Raw genomic sequence first — 24,651 nt, 5'->3', positions numbered from 1 at the left:
CAAGCATAGGCCATTGCTGTTGCAGGGATCAGGTTATCCTGACCAACACATTGACAGGGCTCACCCAAAAGCCTTTGCTGGCCGTGCATTGAGTTCAAAGCACCTGCACTGGAATGCACCTGATGCTGGACACCGAGGGCACATGAGAGTAAACCAGTAAATACCCACCTCTCTAAGTGCTGATACTCCTGCTTATTCCACTATGCAGGCTTTCAAAAGCACAAACCTTTACACTTGGGACAGTATTCCCACATAACCAGTCCTGTAGCCAGTAGAAAAAAATCTGTGATAGATGAATTGACAGGGTTATCACTGTTTCTTCTTCTATTTAGTGGCCTGTGTTTTATATACACAGGTGTTCAGCAAAATAAATCTAAGGTTTTGTTTGAATTAGTTTTATTGAAAAGGTATAGACATAGTTAATTTGGTGTATATTTGAGGGGCTGTCATATTTCTTCTCAGATAGGATTAAAACAGTTCAATCTGCAAACTATTTTATCTGTCAAAGGGAGATAACCAATTCCACAGACTGAAGTTAATAATGATCCACTGAGTGAGTTTTATCCATCTTTTTATATCTTGGAAGGACACCTCGCTGAAGCTGATTTTGATCAATTTGTAAGCAATGTCACCTTCAATAAATTCCCATCTGATAACAGATAACCCAGTAACAAGCTAGGAGACAGCAGTGGTGATGTAAGACCTGACATCTCTTGCAGCCCTTGAACCCAACTGCATCCCCACTGGATTTTTAGATTCATATTAAGCTAAAAAGGGGTGGGGGGAAGTAGCATCATCGTGGAGCAAAGCTTCCTTTTCAAATTTGATTCACAAAATATTTTTCATTGAGACATGAGAATTACATTACTTGCCATAATTCTTTCAAAAGAAAAAGGTAGGAGTGGTTTTTTTCTTCTTTTTCTTTTTCTTTTTCTTTTTCTTTTTCTTTTTCTTTTTCTTTTTCTTTTTCTTTTTCTTTTTCTTTTTCTTTTTCTTTTTCTTTTTCTTTTTCTTTTTCTTTTTCTTTTTCTTTTTCTTTTTCTTTTTTCTTTTCCTTTTTCTTTCTTTCTTTCTTTTTTTTTTTTTTTTTTTTTTTCTGTCATTGTCTAGCCTAGCATGCACAACCTTGGAAGTATCTTGGCCTCCAGTTTAAGGATCCTGTGTGTGTTCTTCTGAGCAATGCATCACAACTGAGTCCTTCAGGAGTTATCTGCCAGCATCTGATGCCTAGGATATGACAAAGCATATCTCCTTTATCCATGATGTGCTATGCCATCGATGCCAAGGAAAAGGTATAGACACTTACTGGTGGGAAAATAGACTGCTAGAGCAGCAAATATCTGTGCTCATAGCTCTAATATCCAACTGGCTGAAGTGTGCTGCACTCACTGGATAAATGGTTGGCATAAGCCTAATATTTTGGGGAAGGCTCAAGGACAGCTAAAGTAGAAATTCAGAGCTCCAGGAACAGTATCTCCTCGTCCACATCCTTTCTGTACAATCTGCAAGCTATTTTTGGAAGTGATGATAAGGTGAAGAGGGAGTTGGAGTGAGAGGACTGACTGGTGCATCTGAAGATTATTATTCCCTGTGGCTGTTCCATTCTTCTGGAGTGTGGCCACAGATTGTTCTTGCAGTTGCTGCAAGAAGCAGCTAAAGTCACCTGCTGTGTCACTGTGGTTTGTAGGTATGGTACAGTATCGGTGGTGGTGACCAGATCTGAAAGCTGATTAAAATGCTCCCTGCTCCTAACAGCTTGCATCAGGAGGGAATCATTTGGTTCCATTTTGGGCAGCTTTCTCTGACCAGCAGGCTCTTGATTCACATTAGGCTCACTCCACTTTTTAGGAAGCACATTAATTCATTTACTGTACAGGATGATCTGATCTTTGCTGTTTACCTGCCAGCTGATGCACAGCAGGATGCAAGGAACAGTCCAAAGTGAGCTGGGATGGCATTTGCTAAATGCAGTGTGTCCTTATACTGAAAACCACACTTATTTACATTAGATCAAGACAGCTTCCAAGTCTTGGCAGACCAGGAAGTGTGGCAGTCCTAGGGAGAATATGCAATTTTTCTTGTTTTTACTTGGTTTGTCTTTGCATCTTTTCTTTCTTGGAAGGGTCTGCAGGAGTAAGGGCAGTGGCAAGCCACTGCACCCAACATGCTCCGTACTGTCTGCCCTTGACTTTGGTGAAGGAGGTTATGCTTGGCAAGAAACATTCATGGGCCTTCATTTTAGGTGAATGTGGACCTACCCATTGTATTCCTCCAGGTGGTCACTGTATGTATGTACAAGGATGGGGGTTTCCTGGAAGTGCTTCTGATCATAAAATCATCATGTTTCTTTGTCCTTTTGCTTGATAAAAAATGCAGCAAGTCAGCTGGAGGGAAGAGAAGGGGTCTGAAAGAGTCTGAGAAAACTTCAGTTCCCATATTGCCACAGAATTTGGATAACAGCTGAGCTATGACTCTCCCTTCGATACTTTTCTGAAGTGTTATGCTTCAGCTGTTTGAGCCTTTGCCAAGAGCTGGCTCCGTAATGGAGAAAAACCCTCTTTTGACCTGCCTAACCATGGCAGGGCTGGAGTGGAAGGTGCTTTGCAAAAGTGCTAAAATTGTCAGAATACCTGTAACATCAGGTTTCATGTTGGAGAACATGCAGCAGGCAGCAGACCAGCCTGGAAAGAGACTGGAGATCCCCTGAGTCACCGTGTGATGCCTTCTTTCCTCTCTGAGTCCCCATTTGCTGAATGAAATCCCAGCCCATGTGGCAGTCAGTGATTTTGTTGCCTGATAAGAGTAGGTCAACCATTGCTCCTTGTAAACAGAGTTAGTAGTTTTATTTCAGAACCAAGATAACTGGTAAACCTGGACTACTGTGGAGGCATTTTTACCTAGTCTTCTGATAGAAGTTTGTCAAAACTTGATGCTGGGCAAGGCAGAGCTTAACCTAGGCTTATGCCACATACTGTTATCATGGGCACCAGCGTGCTTTTTTTCATGGTGCTTAAAGCAATTTCTGTTTTTCTACCCCAGAGACTTTTCCTTCCATCTTCGCTTTGGGCGCAGCTCTCTCTTATCCCACTTAACTGGGGAAGTGCAGCCACATAAAGGGTCAGAGCAGCTTTTAAGGCAACTGAGGAGGCAGAAACCTGAACAGTGCAGAGCAACAGGGTAGTATGGGCAGGGTGGTGCTCCCAGGGACAGTGACTGGAAAAGAGGCATGGAGAAATATGACAAGGTGGATTCGATGCCTGCAGGATGCAAAGGCTGCATAGCTGTGTGTTGGTGTGGAGGAATCTTTAGGTGGGGGAATGAAGCAATTGGACATTTGACAGAATCGTTAGACGGTTTTCCTTGTCAAACTGCTTATTTTCACAAAGCAAAACTACCGTGATTGGACTTGGACAGGGAGCTGGCTGTGCATGAAGAGTCACTCTGTGCAAAGCTTTGCTGCTTTGATCCTTCCTTCAGATGATCACCCTAAATTGATAAAGGGCTCCTTTCCTCCTTTTCTACCTTCTGCATACATAGTTGATGTGTGCTGATTTTCAACTGATTAATTTTTCTGTACAGCCTTAAGAAGTGCACTGACTTAAGCTTATGACACAACTTGTTGGTGATTCCTGTGTTACATAGTGTTGCAGTTCCCCAGCTCCAAGAACTGCCTCACATCCTTGAGAGATACCTTGGTCGGTTCTATAGGAGAATGGAATGCTCGTGTTTCCCAGCTCCTGAATGGCGGAGTTAGCGTGGTTCATACGTTTGCGGTGTTTATACTGTGTGCTGCAGCGGTGACCAGTTCCATGCAAACCATCCCAAATATTTTGCTGTGTGCTGCCCCTGTCGTCTTCAATGCAGCTGTAGGTAGGCTCTGGAAAGAAGAAGCCCCCGCGCTGCCGCGATGATCCGGAGGAGCGGTGGGTGTTCAATCTCCAGCCCTACGCTGGACCGCACCTCCTCACCCTGGCCCGTGTAGCATCCCTACGGATGCAAGGGAGCCGGGTTGGCCGAGAAGGGGAGGAGGGGGAACCCGCAGTTCGTGCGGAGAGAGGAGGAGGGTGGTGGGACGTGCCGCTGCGCGCCGGGACGGTGCCACGCGGGGGGTGTCAGCCGCAGCCCGGTGGGTTGCGGGGGCGGCTCGGGCCGCCAGGCTGCGCTCTCGGTCCGGCCACCGCGCCTTCCGCCCTCCCCGGGCGACCGGGGCTTGGGGCACGGCGGAGCCTCGCCGTGAGCGGGCGGTCCCGGGACGGCGGCGGCACTACCGGCGGCAGCACCTGCGGTGGTGCGGAAGGCAGGGCTCGGTGGCCCGCTCCGCTCCCCTCTCCCGGCCCGGTATGACGCGGCGGCGCCCCGGCGGCGGTGGGAGGTGGGTGCCGGCAGCCCTGGCCGCGCTCCTGGCCCTGAGAGGTGAGTGCTGCTGCACGGGCGGAGCGGGACGCGACACCCGCACACGGGACATAGCCCTGGCACCGCGAGGTCGCCACCGCCGGTGCTGCGGCGGTGCCCCGCGCGTGGGGAAGTTTTGATTGCGGTCCCGCCGGTGATGCTCGGGAATGCGGCGGGAGAGAGTGCTTTTGCAGGCAGGCGTGGGGAAGGAGCGCTGCTCTGCTTGGCTCCTTCTGCTGCCTCCGCCGCACCATTCTTCCTACTATTCTTATATATACGTGTTTTATTTATTTATTTTACGGTGCTGTAAAACTTGCTTTTAGGCTGGGCTTCACGTAAGGCTCAATTGTCTGGGCCTAGCCCCTTGATAAGCTCACCTTTGTGGATAACTCCGGTCTATCCCTCAGGCCCTGAGGCATAAGGGAACTTTCCGCAGAGATGGTAACAGGCTGCTCGGAGACCCCTGTGTCTCCCGCCCGCCCCCCATCCTCTCCTCTGCCTCCTCCTTCCAGGCACACAGCACACCGCTGCAGCTCTAGGATACGTGCCGGCCCCCGGGGACGTAGAGACTCCACCACCTCCCGCCCCCTATAGCCCTTCCGAAATAATGTGTGTTCCCTGGTCTCTGTGCGGAGAGGAAACAAATTGTATATGACAGATGCTACTCACATCATTTAGTGCATTGCCGGGGAGCATCAGGAGGTGCTGCATTAAGGACAGCAAAAGAAACTACCAATTGCAAGATGTTCAGACTCATCTGTTGATCAGGTGGCAATGCCTTCTTTCAAATAATGCTAAACTTTAGAGCAGCCAGCTCGGTTATGATTTACAGAGGTCCACCTGGCAATTTTCTTAAGGTCTGCCCTTTAATGAAGACCCTTGCTAAGCACTTTTGCAGAGCTCTGCTCAGCAGTGAGCAGCCCACAGCTTTGGGACAGCCGGGCCACCTTCACTGCTGGGAAACTGGGAAACATGCTGCAAGAGGTTCCTGAGACAGTGAGAGGGCAGTAAGAAATGACAGTATCTCCCATGAGAAGACCAGAGATGTCTCAGCAAGGTCTAGATGAAACCTCCTCACAGTCGGGGTCTGGGTGGTCTGCTGCTTGGGTAGGTGTGCCTAGCTGTCACTGTCCTGCAAGGCACAGCAGTCTTTCCCGTCTACCTAGGACCTGTTTAGAAACAAGTCTTGTGGTGGATAAATGAGCTTTTCACAAATCCCTCAGCCTCAAATGCACCCTTCATTCCTGTCCTCAGAAAATATTTGTGAGTCTGAGTCTCATACATTAACTGGAAATTGCACCTTCAAAGAGATGAATTATGGAAAAAAAAAAAAAGTTTACTAGCATTAAATTGAAAGAAATAGTCTCAGCTTTCATACTTCACACCATTGATTTGTTTTTTTTTTCACTTTCCCAATTCGGAAAACAAGTTCAATTATTTTCAGGTTCTCAATGCTAGAGGCTTTTTTGTCTGCAGACATTGCAAAGGTGTAAATATCTATAGAGTTGCTGGGCTTGCTCCAGTTAGAGGCACTTAAGTGGTAAAGTGCTTCTGCAAAAACATGCAATTATAATCAGATATAAGGTTAAAATTAAAAGAGTATTTAATTATCCTTTTAAGCAGAAAGATTGACTCAATATTTACTTTTCTTTTTTTGGTTGAGGGCATGTGGGGACAATGACATTGGAGACAACTAAGTACGGAAGCACACTTTTCCATGAAATATTTATCTGCAATAGTGTCATGTTTTTTCTTGCATTTTCCTTTAAGACTTGATGATTACCTCCATGAAACACCTGTGTCTCAAGCTTGGTTTTTTTCATTTAGTCTTAGGAATAGTCTTTAGAAGGTGGTGGTAGATTAAAATATCTATGGTACACAGTAATTTCTGTGTATGCAGCATGGCCATATTTTCAGTGGTTCTTGAGTTTGAAAAGAAAACACTGTAAGGGATAAGGAACAGACATACACCCAGGAAAGCTGAAATTAAATTGGGAGATTTTTTTTCTAAACATTTGCAGAAGAATAGTGAGTGTGTTTCTGCTTTGGGATGCCAGGTAGGGTTAGGAAGAGTGATGTTTAAATTTTTCCCCCCTTTTTGAGATTTTAGACTAGTTTGGAAGATAGAAGAAAAACAAGAGGTCAAATGCAAAGTGATACCTAAATTAAAAGTAAGATTTAAAAGTAAAAGGATCTGAAACTGTAAGAGTGCATAATCAGGCAAAATACTTAATGCCAAAAAAATGAAAGTTTTTGGGGGAAAAAGTACCTTGGAGGTAATTTCATCATTCTCACACTTTATACCTACAATAAAATAAATTAGATATTTCATAGTGATATTTAAGTCAATTATTAGAGTGCCATTTTCTTATGTTGCTTTGCAATTTGAAGAGTAACAATGATTCTTTATTACTGGTGCTTGTTGCCCATTTTCTGGGTCTATTATATCAATGTTTAATGGATTGGGCAAAGAGCAACATCTATGTTTTCCCTCTAAAACCTTAAAAACTTAGATAGTTTTTTTGTGGAAATAATATTTTCCCAGGAGAAATTTCGGGAAAGATAGGAGAGAATTATCTTTAGAGCTTTGAAACCAAGCCTGGGATTGCTAATCAATCCTCCTATGTTTCTAGAAATAGCATCCTGCAAATTGTCAAATGTGGTAGAAATCACACATTGGTTACAGTCAGAGTGCAGAACTGACGTGTTTTTTAACTGCATGGTGTTTGGATTCGATGACACAGAATTTCAACAGGTGAGATTTCAATGTGTTACAGTCCACTGCAGATGGATCTTGAAAGACCAGGAGGTGTGGGTGCCTGGCTGTGGTGGATTAATGCAACAGCAGGTCTATAGCTCCTCACATGACTTTTTGGAGTTGCTCTTTTGTCAGTCTGAGGTTGTAACAACTGAAACTTTTTTGGCCTTGTGGCAACCTTGTCCTACCTACCTGTGCTTCCCAGCCCTGCTCCAGGTCCTCAGTCCTAAAAAGGGAGTACTGTGTCAGTCCCTTGCCCTTCTATGCTTTTGCAGGTTTTTTTGAAACAGATTGCCATTTGTGTCAAGCTGTGTGGTTTTGTGACATGTGGATAAATCATTTTGCTCGTGACCTGACCTTGGTCCCCAGTGGTAGGCACAGATGCATTAACCACTTCTTTCTGAAGTGGGCATCATTCCTATTTTTTAGGAAACTGATTTTTCTGTCTGTTTCTTCAGTATTGCCTAAACTGGAATTTTCTTTTTATAAGAGTCCATTCTCAAGGGATCTCAGAGTGCCTCAGGAACAGCTATATTTAGGTGCTTGGTAGTAATATGGATATACAGAGTATGTATAAACATCTCTTTAACTTAGGAAACTTAGGAATTATTTTTCTTGCCTTCATGCAGGAGTAGTGTTTTTATTCTTGTACCAATAGTACAGATGGAGAAAGCAAGACTCGGAGAGACCTTGTGACCCACTGAAGGTCAGTGGATGCTGGTAGTAATCTTGAGTGTCTTGAAGCAAACTGTAACCACAGGAGAATGCTTAAATTTATGCAGCAGGTTAAGCAATAATGTAATAGTCCTCTTTAGGGATGTTCACTACTAAATTGTGGTGAGCCATCTATATTTAGCAGGATGCTACTACCATCATGCTTTTTAAGTAAAGTGCTTTTAACACAGTTTATTTCAAGGAGAAGTGCATGCACTGAAAATCTGTTCTTTGTAGTTTCTTCCTTGTGGAGCATTAATGCTGCCTTGCCTTTTGTAAGTGTTCAGAGAAAAATTTAGCTCCTGGTTGTTTAACAGACAGCAGTATAACAAAGACAGTTCTCTGGTTATTACTACCTTGTGTTTGCACAGTTATTTATGAATATTACCTAATTGAGAGTCTTCGAACTTACTTTGTGAGGGCAGTCAGTTTGATTTATAGCATGGAAAACTGATGTGTGCAGAGATGCAATGATTTTCATGCTGTCAAGAAGGGAATTTGCCCAGCCTCTCCTTTGGAGAAGTCAGAACTACAGGCTTCTGGTCATATGCCTCCCTATTTTATTATTGCAACATTCTTTAATGTCTTGTGCACCAGGGAGAAAGTGCAACATTTTTAACTGTGCATAGTGAACTTTAAAGTTTTTTTTTGTTTTTGTTCACATAAGTTTTCATCTCTTTGGTTTTGGAGGTCACTTGTGTCCTGGCTTCTGCCTTTTTTTTTCACTGCTTGGACTGGGCTGCTCTATTTCATCCAGATTGAGGAATTTGGCTTCATTCTAAATGGAAGTAGAAGTCAAATGCTTTGATGGTTTTGTAAGGAAATTTTTGAGAGAAATTCCATCTTAGGACACTGATATTTTGTCTCTTTGTGGAGTTGTATTGTTATAATACAAGGAAGTACCCTATGCAAAAAATATTGTGATGTGGAAAGTCAAAATTTTTCTTTGGTCAAGAAAAATGCTTAAATTGTTTAAGTTGGATGTTTCTGTACTTTTTACTTTTTTCCTCCCTATTTTTCTTTTGAAACACAGATATGATTTTACAAAACATCCCATATTTGATAAATTTTGGTTTAGTGGAAGTAACTTCAGTTACTTGCTGCTTTTTATTTTTACAGGGCATTTAAAAAGAACAGTGACAAAAAACAACTTGCAGCAATTGGTGGTACCTGTGCGTAGTCTCTGCTAATTGTTTTTGCCATCTTGTCACATGTATGCAAACACCATATACATACGTATGTGTCACTGCTCTTTTCCTTTCCTTATTTATTGTCCTGTAGAGCATTGTACTGAAAGAGTCAACTTTCTATTTAAGAAATGCAGCAAATATTTGTTAATATTTGTTTCCTCTTCTGGAGCAGACACTGGATAAATCAGAACCTGAGCAGATTGAGCTCAGTCCCTTATTATTTGTGCATGTGCAGAGCCCAGCTCTCCTCCTGGCAACATAGCAATACTTGTACTTTTGCATCTCTGGATAAGATAATTTCAAGTGTAATTTTGGTATTAGGCTGATCAGATTGCTTACTTAGGGACAGAAACTTGTGCATTTATTTTCTCATACTATCATGAGCCAACCTAGCTATGAGAACATGATCTTCTGCTTCACAAGCATCAGCAGGAGAAAGCCAGTTCTGAACTCCACTTATTAGCTGCCTCTGGGCTTTGATTTTACCAGGAATGCTGAAGCCAGGAGTGTTGTTGTGGGGAGGCAATGATACCCTGTTTACATTCTGTGGTACATTTCTGCAGCAGCCTGTCTAAGCAGTCCCAGGCCAGGTCAGCCCACTGGTCTCTTCTGCCATAGCCAAATCTGGATGCTCCAATGGGAGGTGCCAAAACTTCCTCAGTGAGAAATCGGTGCCAAGCATTTAGCAAAGAGGAGTCTGGTGTTATGTCTGTGCTACAGGTTGCCCTAGGAGTAGTCTGGTGTATGTGTTGCTATGGACTTCAATACCTTCACAATCCAATTTTCTCCTAATTTTAGGGTATGTCCACACTCCACTTCCCTGCCATAAAATGAATTAAGTCATATGTATTCCTTCTACCAGTGCAGACCGAATAAAGTATCCATCTCTTCCCCTTCCTCAGGCAAGCCCCCTCACTTGCAAAGCAGCAGATGGAGAATTTCCCCTTCCCAGGGTCCAGGTTGAGCTGGGCTAACCCAGCCCCCTGGTACAGTGTCCTCAGCAGGTGTGCAATGGTGCTGGACACCAACCCCTTGGCCTCCCAAGCGGAGGGACTGTGGGTGGGCCATAGGTTCAGCTCTCCCTCTGCTTGGCATTAACAGCCTCTCTAAGAAGCCAAGTGGGTTGGCACACCCTCTCTGCAGGCCCACTGAGGGGATTACTTCTTAATCCCCACTAATTAGAAGTTGGCTAATGCCTGGAAGCATGAGGGTATAGTGATGTTATGCTTTTTTTTTCTTTTTCTTTTTTTTTGTTCTACCTGACATGTCTATGGAAGTTCCAAGTATCCTTATAAATTCATGGGCCTCTGTGATTTCTGTTGAGCTCTTGACTTAACTATAACATGGTCTAATAATTCCTGGTAGTCATATATTGGCTGTGTTTAGAAGAAGCAGAAAAAGTAAAAACAGAAAAGGAATGTCTGGTCATGTTTCCTGCTCTTCAGTTATGCTGAACAACCTTTCTTATTTTCTCTTGAAAAAAATGAACAAACACAAAAAGCCCACAAAGAAACAAAACCCACAGAGAAGTACCTGTTTCACTTCTTCATTCCCATTTGATAATTTCTTTCTATTTAACTCATTTCCAAGTTAAGTTGTCCCAATTTCAACAGTGCTTGACCAGTGTCTTTGACTGGAGAATGATGAAGCCTTTCTCTGCCTTCTGCATTTTTGAATGTGCTATGCAGAAGTAACTAGAGTAATTCCAGCTCAGGATGCACTTTCAGTGTTCATGGTGGCCTTAGAGTACTTCCAACATCCTTTTTATCAGTCTCTGCCTTTAGACAGCTTGCTTGCTTCTTTGACCACCATTGTATGCTGAACAGATGTTTTCATTGAGCCGTTCACAGTGATACCAAGATATTTTTCTCAAGCGATTACATTTGAATTAAAGCTCCATGGTATATGAGTAGTTCAGATTATTCTCTCAAGTTCTTATTACTGTCCGTTTGGTAATGTTGAATTTCATCCTGCATTATGCTGCCCACTTGCTGAGCTTTGTCAGATCCCTTGGAAGTCTCTTTCAATCTTCTTTTGTCTCAGCCAGCCCAAATCACTTTGCCAGCTTCCTGTCTCTCATCCAGATATTAAGGAATAGATTAAACCACTCCAGAATTGGTTAGAAACCTGGTGGTAATCCCTTGTAATCAGGGCCAGAGTGAGAATGGTGGAGAGCGGCTCCCATGCTTCTGAGCCTGGGCATTGAAGAGTGGGGCAGCAGCTCTGGACTCAGCCTGACCTCAGCTGGCCTGTATCCCACTGGGTCAAGGCAAAGGGGGCAGTTCCCATCCCAGGCAAGCAGGGGACAGGTCCAGCACTGAACTGGCATCCTGCCCAGAACAGTTTAGCAGGTGGACTTTGAAGTGACAGAAAATTAATTACTTAGTCGTGTCCTTTTTCTTCCAAAATTAGAGTGAATTACAGGGCCACAAGTTCCCCTGAGCAGAGATCAAACTGGTTTGTCTCCTATTGTATACTTCTATGGGTTTAGGGTACTGGACTGGTTTAACCAAGCTGTTCTGTTGCTTCCAGGTTAGCCTGTAGCCTCTCTTATGAAGAGCATGCTATCTTCAAGAACTAATTGACTAGCAAGAGTTTGCTTGTCTTTTCTAGTTATAGCCACTTCAGATATTTCTTTCTTCAACTGTTCTGCACTTCTGGACTTGTCCCTTAAATGTACTGAAATGTTTGGGTTTTGTTTTTTGCAGTTGGCCTTCAATTTTGCTCTCATTCCTAGCTACCATTTCATGAAGCAACTGTTTAGACTGAATCACTTCTTGTTCTTTTTGTTTGGCCATACAATGTGCTCTCTTGCTTCTCAGCAGATTTTTTTGTTTAGGGCACCAAGTACCTTTTCAGTGATGGTGCTGAGACTGCTGCAACACACCATCATACAGTGTAACAGCTTTAGTTCTGCTTTTGGATTTAGCCTGTTTTGACTGTTTTTGCCTTTATTTTTTGTTGTTTTGTTTGTTTGTTTGTTTTTTGTAACATTTAAGGGGCAAATTGCAAAGTTCTGCTACTGTTTTTCTCACAGGATGTTAAATTTGCTTTGTAGCAGTCACTGCTACTTTGTATCTTTGTATCAATTGTAGGGTTTTCTTTTCCGATTGTACTGGGACAGGTTGTTCCAAGCCCTAGCTACACTCTCTTAGATGCTGCAGAATTGTAACCTGCTGTGACTCTTAGCTAATTCCTGCAATGTTGCAGAAGTCACTATTTTCTCCTGTTTTCTTTGAGTTTGTTCTTTTGCTTGCACTCCACACGATGTAGTAGATATTCCTTACCTGATCAGGAGGCTATTGGAAAATACAGATTGCTTTAGTGAGATTTGTTTTTTTAATTAACTTTTCTCCCTCTTCAGCCTATTTAGATGAGATTTATGTATCACCCATCTGGCAGTTTGATGTCTCTGCCTCTTTACCTGCACTGGATTTCCAGACGGGGCATGAGTCTGTGATGAATTCTGTCGCTGTGAGCACACAGACTGCAAGGCGTGTTGGACATTCTGTTGGTTGGTATGGCTGTAAAAAGAGATTGTTGCATCATGTTGTGGGGGCTGGTTCACTGCATCAAACCTGAAGTGCTTCTTGGAGTTTTTTGCTCCAGCTCTACCCCATCTGCTCTGACCTGGTCTCCCATGTGGTCTACCAGCATTAGCAGCACTCTGAAATGTTTGGTTTAGATGTCTCAGCAAATGCAGCCATGCTTCTTGGTTAAATGGTCCCTGGGAGCTCCTGCAAGGGGTGCATCACTCACTCTGCTGCTGCTCCCTGCCTGTATCAGTGAAAGGGGCCTGGAGCTCCCCATGACCCTTTGGCAAGGAGACAGGGATGGGTGGAAGATGGGTTGCTTTAGTGAAGCAGAAGATTATGAAGGGCTTCTGTAGGGCACTGCTGAGCTTGTGTGATTTCTGGGCTGCTTCCATAACTAGCTGTGTGGTTGATCTTCACTGTTTGATGGGGTTTGTTGTCTGAACATCTCCGTTGGCTGTGGACCTGCTCATGCACAGACCTCCTTGGCTTTCTGGTTGTGTGAGCTAGTGACTTGGAGAGGTTGGGAGGACCTTGGCTACTGGCAGAGGGACAGAATGGCCTCAGTCTGTCTGTAGAATCGTCATGTCCTTGGCTTGTCAAGGACAGCCCTTCCTTTTGCCCCTGAAACAGCTGGTGTGCCCTGGGCCCTTATTATGGGACTCATCCACAATCAGCGCCTCCCTCTCCTGTGCTGGAAATGCCGCAGACACGGAGAGCAGGCTTGTGTTTCCCAGCTGTATGGAGTTGTAGCAAGGCTGCACTTGGCTTGTTCTTTGGGGAGTGCTCTGTGCTAGCTCTACAGTAGCTTTTTTGCATAATTTCATCTATTCGTGCTGTTCTTGCCCTTATTCCCAGTGGCTGTTTCGACTTTTTTTTTTCTTCTTCTTTTTTTTTTTTTTTTTTTTTTTTTTTTTTTTTTTTTTTTTTTTTTTTTCCTTTTGCAAGACTGCATTTCAGCTGCCACATTGCCAGCAGTTGTCTGTTTATGCACCAAATAGGTACAGCACAGGCAGGCTTTTCCCATCCTCTTGGTCTCTATCCTCTAGCCCTCCTGCATTACGTGTCCTGTCCCCCACAGCTTTACCCTCGCTGGGAGCTCCAGCGCTGAGCCAGAGGGCTCACGGCGAGGGGACCGCTGCAGGTGAAAGGGGGGAGCTGAGGCATCCTACCGCCATCGGCTTGTGTTGCATGCTAATTGCAAATAGCCCTTCCGGCGTCAGCACTTTGGGGGAATAATTGACAGGAGGTGCCGGCGAGGTGCTGAGTCAGAGCGAGGTGTGCTTGCCAAGTCACTGCAGCAGGAGTCCGATCGCCTCGTGTGGAAGGAAGCCAATGGACGGTGGGTTTCCTAGCTGCCTTTTGAGCCTCTTTCTTTCCTTTCTCTGAAGCTGCAATTCAGCAGCAGCAGCGATGCATGTAAGGGAAAAAACAGGGGATCGGGGGAGCTTTTTTTTTTCTTTTTTCCCTGTGAGCACTGGCATTAGGGGATGTGGGCTCCATTCCCACTTGCTGCCACTGGTTTCTGTACTGTCATTTCTGTGCTCTGAGCAAGCAGAAAACACATTTTGGGGGATAGTGTTGAGAAAATGGCCCTAGTAACAAATCGATGTCTCCTGGGAGAGGAAAAGCAGCATGTGACATCCTCAGCTGGGCAAGGGGGATAGCTATGCAAGCTGAAAAGGTTGCAAAATAAAATGACTGAAAAGGTATTCTGTCCTGTCCTTCCTGAGGGTTGTTTCTGCTGCAGTGTCCTACCATTTATTAAAGGGTTTGAAATTACTTGTTTGACATGCAGAAAGATGAGTGCTTGTCCTGTATACATCTAGCACCTGATGGACCTCGAGGTTAGGCTTTGTCATTTATTCCTGACCTTCTTGAATATGGCTAACATCAGTGTTTATACCACAGCTGAATTTGTCCCAGAGGTCTGCATTCTTTCCTTTTCCTTGCTTCAGGGTGACTTCGGTTGTCTTTGTCTTTCCCCCTCTCTGTAGTGCAGGATACCTTTTTCCTACCTTGGACAAAAGTTCGGTGTTTGTTTCACAATGTTCTAAAAATATGTGTCTGCTGTGTGCTGCCTTTGTAGGGAGAGTCTTCTATTTTTGCTTTTAGTAACCACTTTATGGAAAGAGATGAGGAGCATGAAGACAGAGGCCCATGTATTTTTCAGAACCCTTCATATCTATGCTGTGCTCTGCACACTCACTTTTTTAATGCCAATCCTTGCATAATCTTTCTCTCCACTGACTCTCTTCACTGACTCTTCACTTTCTCTTCACATGGCAACAGCCATGATCACCATGCAGCTGATTGGGAAGACTTAGGCCCAGAGATGGGAAATGTCTTTGCCATGATCATGCAGGATTCCCATGGCCAACCTGGGGTTGGACCTGTATATCCTGATTGCCAGCTCATGTCTCTTCCACTGGATAATGTTGCCTGTCCCCTGATTTAATCAGTGGCCTTCTGAATACTTTTCATCCCAAGTTTTTGTGGCAGTGGCTCATGGGTGGTTATAGATTCTGAGTCATTAGAGAAAATCTGCAGTGATTAAATAAAATGTGGTTCTTCCCTCATACTTGTCTTGACCACCTTCATGATGAATATTGTGCATGGGAGCCCCAGAGGGGTGGCCCTGGGATCACTGGTGAGGGGACTGTATGTGCAAGGTATCCATCCTCTTCACCTCCAGTTTGCTGCCTGTTCACATGTTAAGTGGAGTCTGTGACACTGGTGGCAATCTTAAACAATCTGTGCCTTGAGAAGCTTTGGACGAAATCTTTCCCACCGTGTTCTGCTGCAAGATCAGCCAGGGCTGATCAGGATCAGATCAGGGTTGGTTTGGGAGGCCCAGGATGGTCTGCTACATGACTGGTCTGCCTTCAAGTTGTATTTCTGTGTTTTGTGTTGCATGGTGGAGATGTACTAGCCAGGGTGCTCCTGTAGAGAAGAGCAAGTCTGATCCTTGGGCATTGTGAAATATTTTCTTCATTGCTTAAGGGAGCCTTGTTCTCCACCTGTCTAATGCAGCCCTTCATCCTTATCCACTCTCTACACATTGCATGGTTTCACCCTGAAAATAGAAAAAAAAATAGATCATTGTCTGTTGCAATTGGAATTTTATAAGATACCTATGGGAATTATGTACACAATTCCCTCAGGTTCTTTTAAAACAGCCTAGCTGGTGTGAATTTATGTTGGCAGTAAACAGGAATAGAAGCAGTTGTCAGCAGAGCCACAGCTATTCTCCCTGTGTTTGAGGTAAAAACTGCTGCGGTAAAGCTTATTTAGCTTTGAGGTCTGTATGTTGGGACCTGGGACCAGAGCCTTCAAGAGGTCTCTGATGTGAGTGGACCCTATGCTCTTGCCTCCTCTGGGGGTGTCTTCAAGCACTCAGAAGTTCTGTAAATACTGGTGTGCAGTAATGCTGTGTGTAGGGCCTCTGTGCTGTCCTAGGCTGGACAAATGCACCTGACATCCACTGAGCCAAGGACTGAGCCTGCTGTGAGTCAGTTCAGGGTGATGAAACTCTGCCAAACCAACTCTCAATTCCTTTCCAAGGGGTAAAAATGTGCATGGATGGTGAAGAGTAGCATTTAATTGCACTCGCTGCAATAGAATTTGCTTTGGAAATAATTGAGAGACTATTCTGACAACTGCAAGAATCCTTTTTTTAAATTTTCCTCCATAATCAAAGAATCACAACTTGTATCAGTTTTCCACAAATGGAGAAATTCAGTGGCAATCATTGTATTTTCATAAAAAATAAACAGTTATGATATAAAATAATAAAACAACTGCTGAAGACCAAACAAGTAGTGGAATATAGCTGTCATTTAGAACAAATCAGGATACAAACAAGAAGAAAAAGCTGTCTTCCTCCTTGGTTATGAGTGAGAAGCCTTTCTGGGATTTTGCTTTCAAGGTTACATTTAATTTCTTAGTGTATTTTAGATTTCTTTTTGGAATTTGTTCTTTTGACCATATAGCTAGGGCACAGCTGGCTGTTTCTCTTGCAGCTGCAGGATTCAGGTGGGATTGCTGTTGACACTGTGATGGAGTACAGAGCCAGTGGGTCCCAGAAGGCCACTGTTGTCTCCTGCCAGTGATCTGCTTCCAGATTCTCCTCACTCCTTTCACCTTTATGCAAATGTTCAGTGTGTGGCTTGATGGACGCAAAGGAATGTCTGTCTCTCATTGTGAATGTGAAAAGGGCCCAAGTTGTGGAAATCTTATTGAATTAATAAACTGTGTAAGTCTTCTATTTCTTTTGGCTTTGCTCAGAGTGCAGCTTGGATTATTCCCTCAGATTTGAAGAGTTATTCATCATTGGAGCACTTGCAACTTACAGACTAAAGTCAGACTAGGTCTCTTTAAAAACAGAAACATATTACACTCAAAGTCCATTAAAGCCAAAGACTGTCTTAATGCATGTGTATATATATATATAATATAATAATACACATATAACTGTGCAGTCAAAATAAAGCAGCACTGGGAACTGCATAAGTTAATGATGCCTTGTTTTGTATCCTCTATCATTTATGGCATGAATCCTGTATCTTTTATGGCATGAATTTTATAGCCTAAGTGGTAGTAAGATTAGAGGTAGGTGCATAATTTATGGCAAATAATTTATTTAATGAATTCCTCTTCCATCTCTATTTGAAAATTGTTTGTGAACATCCTGTGATTTCTTTGCATTTTACTTATTTGAAATTACTTACTGAATAGCTTCTACAAATAATATTTGACATGCCACATGCTCATAAGAAGGTTTGTTGTTTTTTTTTTTAACTGTTTCCTGAGAAGGGGAGCAGCATCAGCTCCAGGTTTAGTTGCTCAGCGATGATACAAGGGGAAAGTTCACGCCATAGTATTTCACTATCCTGACAGCTCAAAGTAATTGCTAGAATTAAGCAGTTTCTGAAAGATATCAAGAATTAGCTACTAAATTTTAATAATTTTTCAGACTGTTTGTGTGGATAGGCAAGCTCAAACTCACTTCTGGCAGTGAGTGCTAAAATTGCTCAAAATGTGTTACTTCCTTGTACATTTACGTCACTAAATTAGAATAGCTGCAGAAGTGAACAGAATGCTCTAAGGTCCACAGTCAGCAGTGTGCTGTGCATATGCCTGACTTCAGGCATATTCCTCAGTAGATGCATAAATTGTATAGTGGCAAATTATGAACTTCAGCATATGTTTAAGCGGTTTTCTGAAATAGGGACCAAAATAGAGTACAAAGCAAATTTATCTTTCATGAAAGTGAACATACAAGAGAATTTTGTTTCCTCATCTGCAATTACAGGGCACTGCATCTTTCAGATGGGGAGTGTGGGGGAGTGATGATGTAAATGTTGAATTAAGTTGCAGTATTTCTGATTTCATCAAGTACAAGGCAGTTTATCTGAAGTTTCTTATACATGTCACTCTGCTTTCCCCCCTCTTAAATATTAGAGGAAATAGCATGAAGAATTGAAAAACAGATAAGCAAACAACCAAAACCTCAGCCATTAATTTCACGTTTTTGTTTATATCTTCTTATTTTGAGATTTCTCAGTTTCCAGAATATTTCCCATGTACTTTTATTATGATCCCTCTTAAAAAAAAGTTAATTTGGAAATATTAAATAAGACTTGACAAAAGAAATGCTAATAATGCATCACAGAAAGTAGAACTTTCTCTGTGTCTGCAAGGAGTAGGTATTATTTACTTTAGCATCTTAAAGAACATTTGCAAAAATATCAGCTGCTGAAAGTCTACATTTTTGTGTGCAACTTTTGTGCACATTGTGGAAAGCAGGTTCTGAAGCTGCATGAGGCACCCTTCATCTCTGTAACACAGGTGATGCTTTGTTGGCCAACCTGAAGGAACAGTTAAATAGTTGTTTTTTTAGGTCTGTGAACAAGTGAGACCTCATATTCTTCCCATTCGTGCCTTCTGGCTGACCTGTGTGGGGTCTCTTCTGCGTAGTAGAAGGTAGAGCATGGCAGTGAGTACCTTACCTGTCCATCTATTGTCATGAACCTTATGGAAATAAAACCAACATGTTTAAGGCCTTTGCTCTTCTGGAGAGGTGGCTGCAGGGTCCTTGTGTCCCAAGGAAACAAATGCTTCTGGGCCACAGGACCCATAGACTTACTGAGTTGAAGTAGCTAACAAAAGACCACAGGCAGTTGAGGAGAGGGCAATCTGGAAAGCTGGGAAGAGAAAGAGCCATCTCTGGGTGATGGATGATGTGTGGGATGCAACTGCAGAAACAGGCAGTCAGTTTTGGGTGAGGAAGAGCAACTGTCCCTGCTGACTTGAGAGAGCTACAATGACCTTCTTGGAGCAGACAGAATCCTCATGCCAGTGATTAGAAGTGCACCCAAGGCATGCTGTGCATCAAAGCCCCAGATCAGACATATCACAAAGACAAGCCTGCCAAATGTGGTCATCAATGTCCATTGGTGCTCGTATGCGAGAAACTTGCACCCATGAGAGGATGGCTACTTCCAAAGAGAAGGTTTCTGGACTGCTGTACACATATATTGCCCTTTAGGTGAGGGTCTAGATCCCAGTCTTGTATACATGGAAATCAGTGGGAGAGTTTCAGCTTCATGTGGTTGGGAAGATAAGGAAATGTTTGTCAGGCGGGAGAAAGGAGGCCTGGGTCTGGACTAGGAGTGTGTACTGCAGAGAGGACTGGGGAGTGCCTGGACTGTGCATTCCCTGATCTATATTTCTATTTATTGATCCATGCTCCTCACCCACCCACCCGTCTTCCTCCATGTACTGTACTGTGATTCCAGGCCCAGGGCTGAAGTGGATCCTATAGAAAAAGCTGGCAGAGGAATTCTCTCCTCTTTCTACAACTTTCAGAGCACTAATTGCATGAAATACATCCAGGCTCATTGCTCATCCCTAGCGCCTTTTGTGACCTCAGTGATGAACACTGAAATTAAAAAGCAATCCCGTGTACCAAACAAGGTAAACAGCAAATGGTCCCAGCATGTGTCCTAACACACTGTAGGGATGCCTTTAGCAGCAAAAGAAGTAGCACTGCATTAGGTTTACAAGGGCTATGGCACTCATGTCTGTGACAGGAATGGCATCAAGAGACTTCTTGAAGTAATTGCATCCTTATTATTTTAGGACCAGAGGCTGGTTAGCTCAGGAAGGTGGGAGATCAAAAGCCACTTCTGAATTTAGCTCACTTTTGCCTTGGGGCAAAAAATGGCAGAAGAGGTTGGTTTGAGAAGTGCAGCTGTGTCTCCATCCAGTGGCTAGTGCAAATGATGACAAAGTGGCACCTCACAGAAATTCAGTTTTATTTGGGACAATCTCCCAAAAGAAAGATATTGCAGATGGAAGGCTGCCTTCTTAAAGCTGACTTTTATAGAGGTTTAAGCTGTGTCTTGTCTTGTGCATTTCTGTTTTGTTCTGTCTTCAGTCTTACAAACACAGACTTACTAATAGTATCAATAAAATTGTAATGCAATAACAATGACAACAATAACAATAATTAACATTATTATTTACTATTTTACACTCCTGTGGAAAAAGGTCCTGGTTATGGCTAGTGGTTCTGCTGTGACTCCAATGGGATGGTGTACAGTTGCAGACCTAAATGGCTGTGACCATACATCACACTCTCTCTGTCTCTCTCACAGTTAGCCAGGACTAGTTGAAACAGGCAAAAGAAAAGAAAACAGACAAATTTCTGCATCCATAGCAGCTGGAGTGAACGCCAAACAGATGGGCTCTTCCACCCTGATTATCCTAACCTCCTAAATATAGAAATACAGGCTTTTTTCCCCCCCTACTTTTCTATTTTTTTATAAATTTAAATTACCCGAGGGGGTGGTGTTAGCTCACGCTAGGGCAGTGCTAACGAGTGCAAATAGAAGTCGTCTGCTGACAGAGTCTGATCATGGCTTCTGCTCATGACTATCCCCCCCCCACACACACACTGCCCACACACATTTTTTCCATTGGAAGTGTAGGGAATGATGGGGCTGAAGCTGTCCTCTCTGTGGGGTGGAGAAATAGAAATGTGTGCTTGAAAAGGCTTTTATTTCAAATTCTGTCAGTATTTATGCAAATACACAGAGTAAGTGAGCACCAAAGAATATGGATAAGAACTATACATCCTTGCCACCTCCTGCAGATGGTTTGCTGAGTAGATGGGCTAGCCTTAATTCGAGTCACTGGAGGAGTTCACAGCTATTTTGGTTATCATTGAACAAGCATACTGATAGATACGGGCTAGAAAGGCACAGGTTCTGCAACTTGTGGTTTTTTGCAGCATACAGAGAGATTGGAGAGATGTCTTCTGGCAGTGGACTGGTTGTGCTTGAAAAACCTCATCCTTTTTGTTCTGCAGTAGCTGACATCAGCAAAGGAGCAGCAGGGCAGTGCTTTATGTAATTTTTGGACTTCCCTTGCTGTACTGAGGACTTGGATAGGAAAATTCTGATTTTTTTTTTTTTTTTTTCTCACTCACACCTCACCAATGCTGTGTTCTCCATTCATCTTTCAGGTTACTTCTCTCTTTCTTGTCCCAGGGTCTGCATTTTGTACCTGTTATCAGTTCCCTGACCAGTTTTGGAGAGCAGGTGGCAGGAGGAAGTGCCGCCTGCACAACATAGCAGAGGAGTGGAAGGCTGTGTCTGATCCCTGCCCTGTTCTACACTTGCACGGTGGGGAGTGCACACACCTGGATCTTGCTTTCCCCACCTCTGAGTGGGGAATGAATGACAAGGGCTTGTTTCTGGGTGTTTCAGGATGCTGTCAGGGGAAAGCATTGTGTTGGTGCTGCATTACTATTACACTGTAACCATGAACCAAGATATATAATGAGGATAAAGGTTAGGAGCTGAACTGCCCTGACTTGGGGCCCAGCCAAACAGAACTGCAATGTTTTCCACTGTTATTATGTAAAAGTGTATGTTGTGCTCTGTGGATGTATCTGTGCTACCATCAGTGCAGATATACAAATAGACTATTTCTAAGACTTCAGATACTCTGTGACAAGGTTCTTTATCTTATGGGCTACTCTCCATGTAAGACTAGCACCTTCTTTATTAAAGCTCCCAGGGCTCATTTTGCTTATGTGCTCATGCTCTCCTGCAGAAACTCAAATAATTGCAACCTGAACCCCAGGTACCAGAGTGCCATATGTACCATTGGGTACTGTAGGATCTACATCTTCCTTGGAGGTCTCCCACATGCAGGAGAGGTCAACAGCTTTTGAAGGAGGCTGGCTGAGGAAGTCACAGAATTTGCACAGTTGAAGAAGGCCTCTAGGAATAAGTTCATCCAGCAGCTGGCAGGGTGAAATAACTGTAGGGGATCCTGGCTTGGGGCAGAAGGATGAAGCTGGTGATTTCCTGAGGCTGCAACGCAGGGAGTTGTTACCCCGTGTCTTTTCAGAGTAGAGTTCTTCTCTTGTTACACTGAGGTCTTGCAGAGTGGCTTGTCTGGACTCCGAGCATACAGATGCTGTAGATACTGGGTAGTGAGATGAAAGCAAATAAATATACCTGGAAGCTTCCCCTGGAAAGAGTTTGTTTTTAACATAGTGGGGGCCATTCCACTGATAATAAGCCCAGCTGAGGCTGTGGTCAATATTTGCACTGTGTCCCCTAGACCCTGGGTCAGAAAAGGGCTTTGCAGCCTGGATGCAGTGGCAGACCTGTGCTATCTGCCACCCATTAGCTTAGGACTCAGGGTAAGCTCTCACAGATACTGCATAAGGGATCACAGTGAGAGGCACCTAATTGGCTTTGCAGGAGAGGAACTTTGGCACGGTTTCTTTACTCTGATTCATGAGTGGCTGTATCAAACCTGGCTGGCACAGCACAGGGTCACTTGAGCATCTCGGTGCTGTGCACTTGAGTACTCCTGACCAGCAGCAGCTCAGGGATGCAGGCACACCTGTACTGGCTCTGCACACTGCCTGCTTGGCAGAGCTGTCTCACTTGGGCTTCCAGCCACTGCATGCTGGGTCTGTCCCTCGCAGTGGCAGTGCCCCATTCATGCTGCTGGAGCCAGGGCTCTTTGGGCTGTGCTAACCCTGACAGAGCCACCACTGTATTTCTGCACCCAGGGCATGGCTAATCCACAGACAGCTTGGATTTTCTCTAGGAGATGCAAACAGCTTTTTTAGGATTTAAAAAAATAATGGTACTGCGATCAGTGGCTTGTTGTGTTGCTTGTGTTTAAGGATGTTTGGTTATCTTTAGTTATGTTTTTCACCTTTTCTTGACTCAGTTTCACTCTTGATAAATGTTGTTAAAAGTCCCCCTGGGTACAGCTGTTGCCCCCAAGTATTTGTGATTTTCATGATTGTTATCCTGTCTTTACTTTGAGTCACTTTACTATCTCACCAAGATGGAAAGAGATTACCTGGAACTTCCTTATCCCTGGATTCTAGCTCAGACTGACTTTGAATGGAAAATTTTCCCCTCCTTTCTCCTATTTTTGAGAAAAAGTTAGGGGGGGGAGAATGGGTTCCTGCATATATTAAATGTATTCTTTTGAATGCTGCCTTTCCACCATGTTGTGCAGCCATGCCTTGAAATGCAGCAGAAGGGTGATCTGTGTGCTTTTTGTCACCTTTGAGACAATCTACATGAATCAGGCTAGAAAAAGAGCCTTTGAAAAATCAAATGTGATTGTCCCTGTGCTCTGCAGAGACAACACAGAATTCATTGAGAAAAAAACCTCAGAGTTTTCACCCCTTGCAGTTTCTTTGTGTGACAGGGACAAACTCAGAGCACCCCTGCAGATGCCATATGCTGTCAGTAGGAGCAGGTAATGGGTCCATGTGTCCTTACCTGCCTGGGAAACTTCCTTTGTCATACTTGGAGGTAGTGGAGAAGAAAGCCACCTTCCTCATGTTCAAAATGAGAGGGATCTGCTCAGGAAGGTTACTAAGGCAGCCTGCAAACTTAGGAGCATGGTGAGAATGGGAATGCACTGAAGGGTGGGGGGAAGAAGGGAGGAAGTGGATCCATATGGGACTGAATGGAGAAGGACTTCCTGGGAGTGAGTCACATAAATGGGCCTCCCCTGAAGCCTTTTCTGCTTCAGGCTGCACCAGCTGTCCCAGCTTCTCCTGGGGCAGACAACAGTCACCCAGAGGGATTGAAACTGGCAACCTTTATGAGGGATCCTTTGGCCTGATTAGGTTCAGAAGAGAGAGGGTCAGGATGAGTCTGGGCCTGGCTGTGTCACATCCCAGAGGAGCTAAAAAACTAGAGGAAGTGAGCACCCTGAAAACCTCCCCAGGGGATCAGCAATTCTTTATTCTGGCTGGGAATTGAAGGTATACCACAAATAAAGCCTACAGTCACACATTTATTGTAAAGCCTGTAAACCAGAGGATTAAATATAGGCTCGATTTCTGTCTATCGTGGTAGTTGAAAGAATCAGGAAGAAACAAAAGTACATGGTTTATTATTTTTTGTTTATTTTAGTACATAATCAGCTATATTTTAGCAGTGCCAGTGGTTATGGTATCTGTTGCTATTGCTTTCCTGGTAGCATCTGGGCTTAATACCTGAGCTGTATTGAGACTTGAGTGATTAGACAGTTTGTTTATAAACTACCTTGATGAAGGCTGATATTTGCACCACAGAGGTTAAACAGGAGGTGAATTAACATAATAAGAAGGTAATGATGATTAATAATTGCTACATTAGTAACAAGAGGCAGCAATGAATTTTTAAAATTGGGATAGTTTAAATTTCTGTGAAGTAGATTGCCACTTTCATCCTTTCCCTCCAGGTATAATACATTTTTGAAATGTCTCCTGTCCCTTCTGTCCGGAGACACTGCTTACCTTGGCAGGGGTCAAAAGATGCTTTTGGGGTAATAGTGATCTTCCCTGCTTTTGCTTTTGTTCAAAAGACTGGAAGCTGAGGACAAAACATCTTGCCTGGATGTGATGTGTATTTTATAGCAGCTGTTTTACACAGCCTTTTGCATGGAAATGACTCACACTATGTGAACTTGGGCCTGCAACCTACAGTAACTTAGCAGGCTTTTACTCAGAATCCATAACTCAGAG

At 43.7% G+C, this 24,651-nt stretch overlaps 1 protein-coding gene across 3 annotated transcripts in view; it reads left to right on the top strand.

Moving 5' to 3' along the window:
• The window catches only part of IGSF11 (immunoglobulin superfamily member 11), a 137,983-nt gene that overhangs the window by 32,045 nt on the left and 81,287 nt on the right, over positions 1–24,651 (top strand). Inside the window, exon 1 of one of the 3 annotated variants that reach the window (XM_079305702.1) lies at positions 4,225–4,413. The exons of 1 other annotated variant lie outside the window; for it this stretch is intronic. In XM_079305702.1, the coding sequence (XP_079161828.1) occupies positions 4,341–4,413 (73 nt within the window). In that variant the 5' untranslated portion in view covers positions 4,225–4,340. Of the gene's footprint in view, positions 1–4,224; positions 4,414–13,869; positions 13,930–24,651 lie in introns of those variants that run through there. One more of the 3 variants, XM_079305703.1, reaches the window with a different exon arrangement.

The sequence above is a fragment of the Erithacus rubecula genome (assembly GCF_903797595.1).
Source record: "Erithacus rubecula genome assembly, chromosome: 1".
Classification (NCBI taxonomy): Eukaryota; Metazoa; Chordata; class Aves; order Passeriformes; family Muscicapidae; genus Erithacus; species Erithacus rubecula.
The sequence above is the reverse complement of the archived record's forward strand: the minus strand, read 5'-3'. Positions and strand labels throughout refer to the sequence as shown.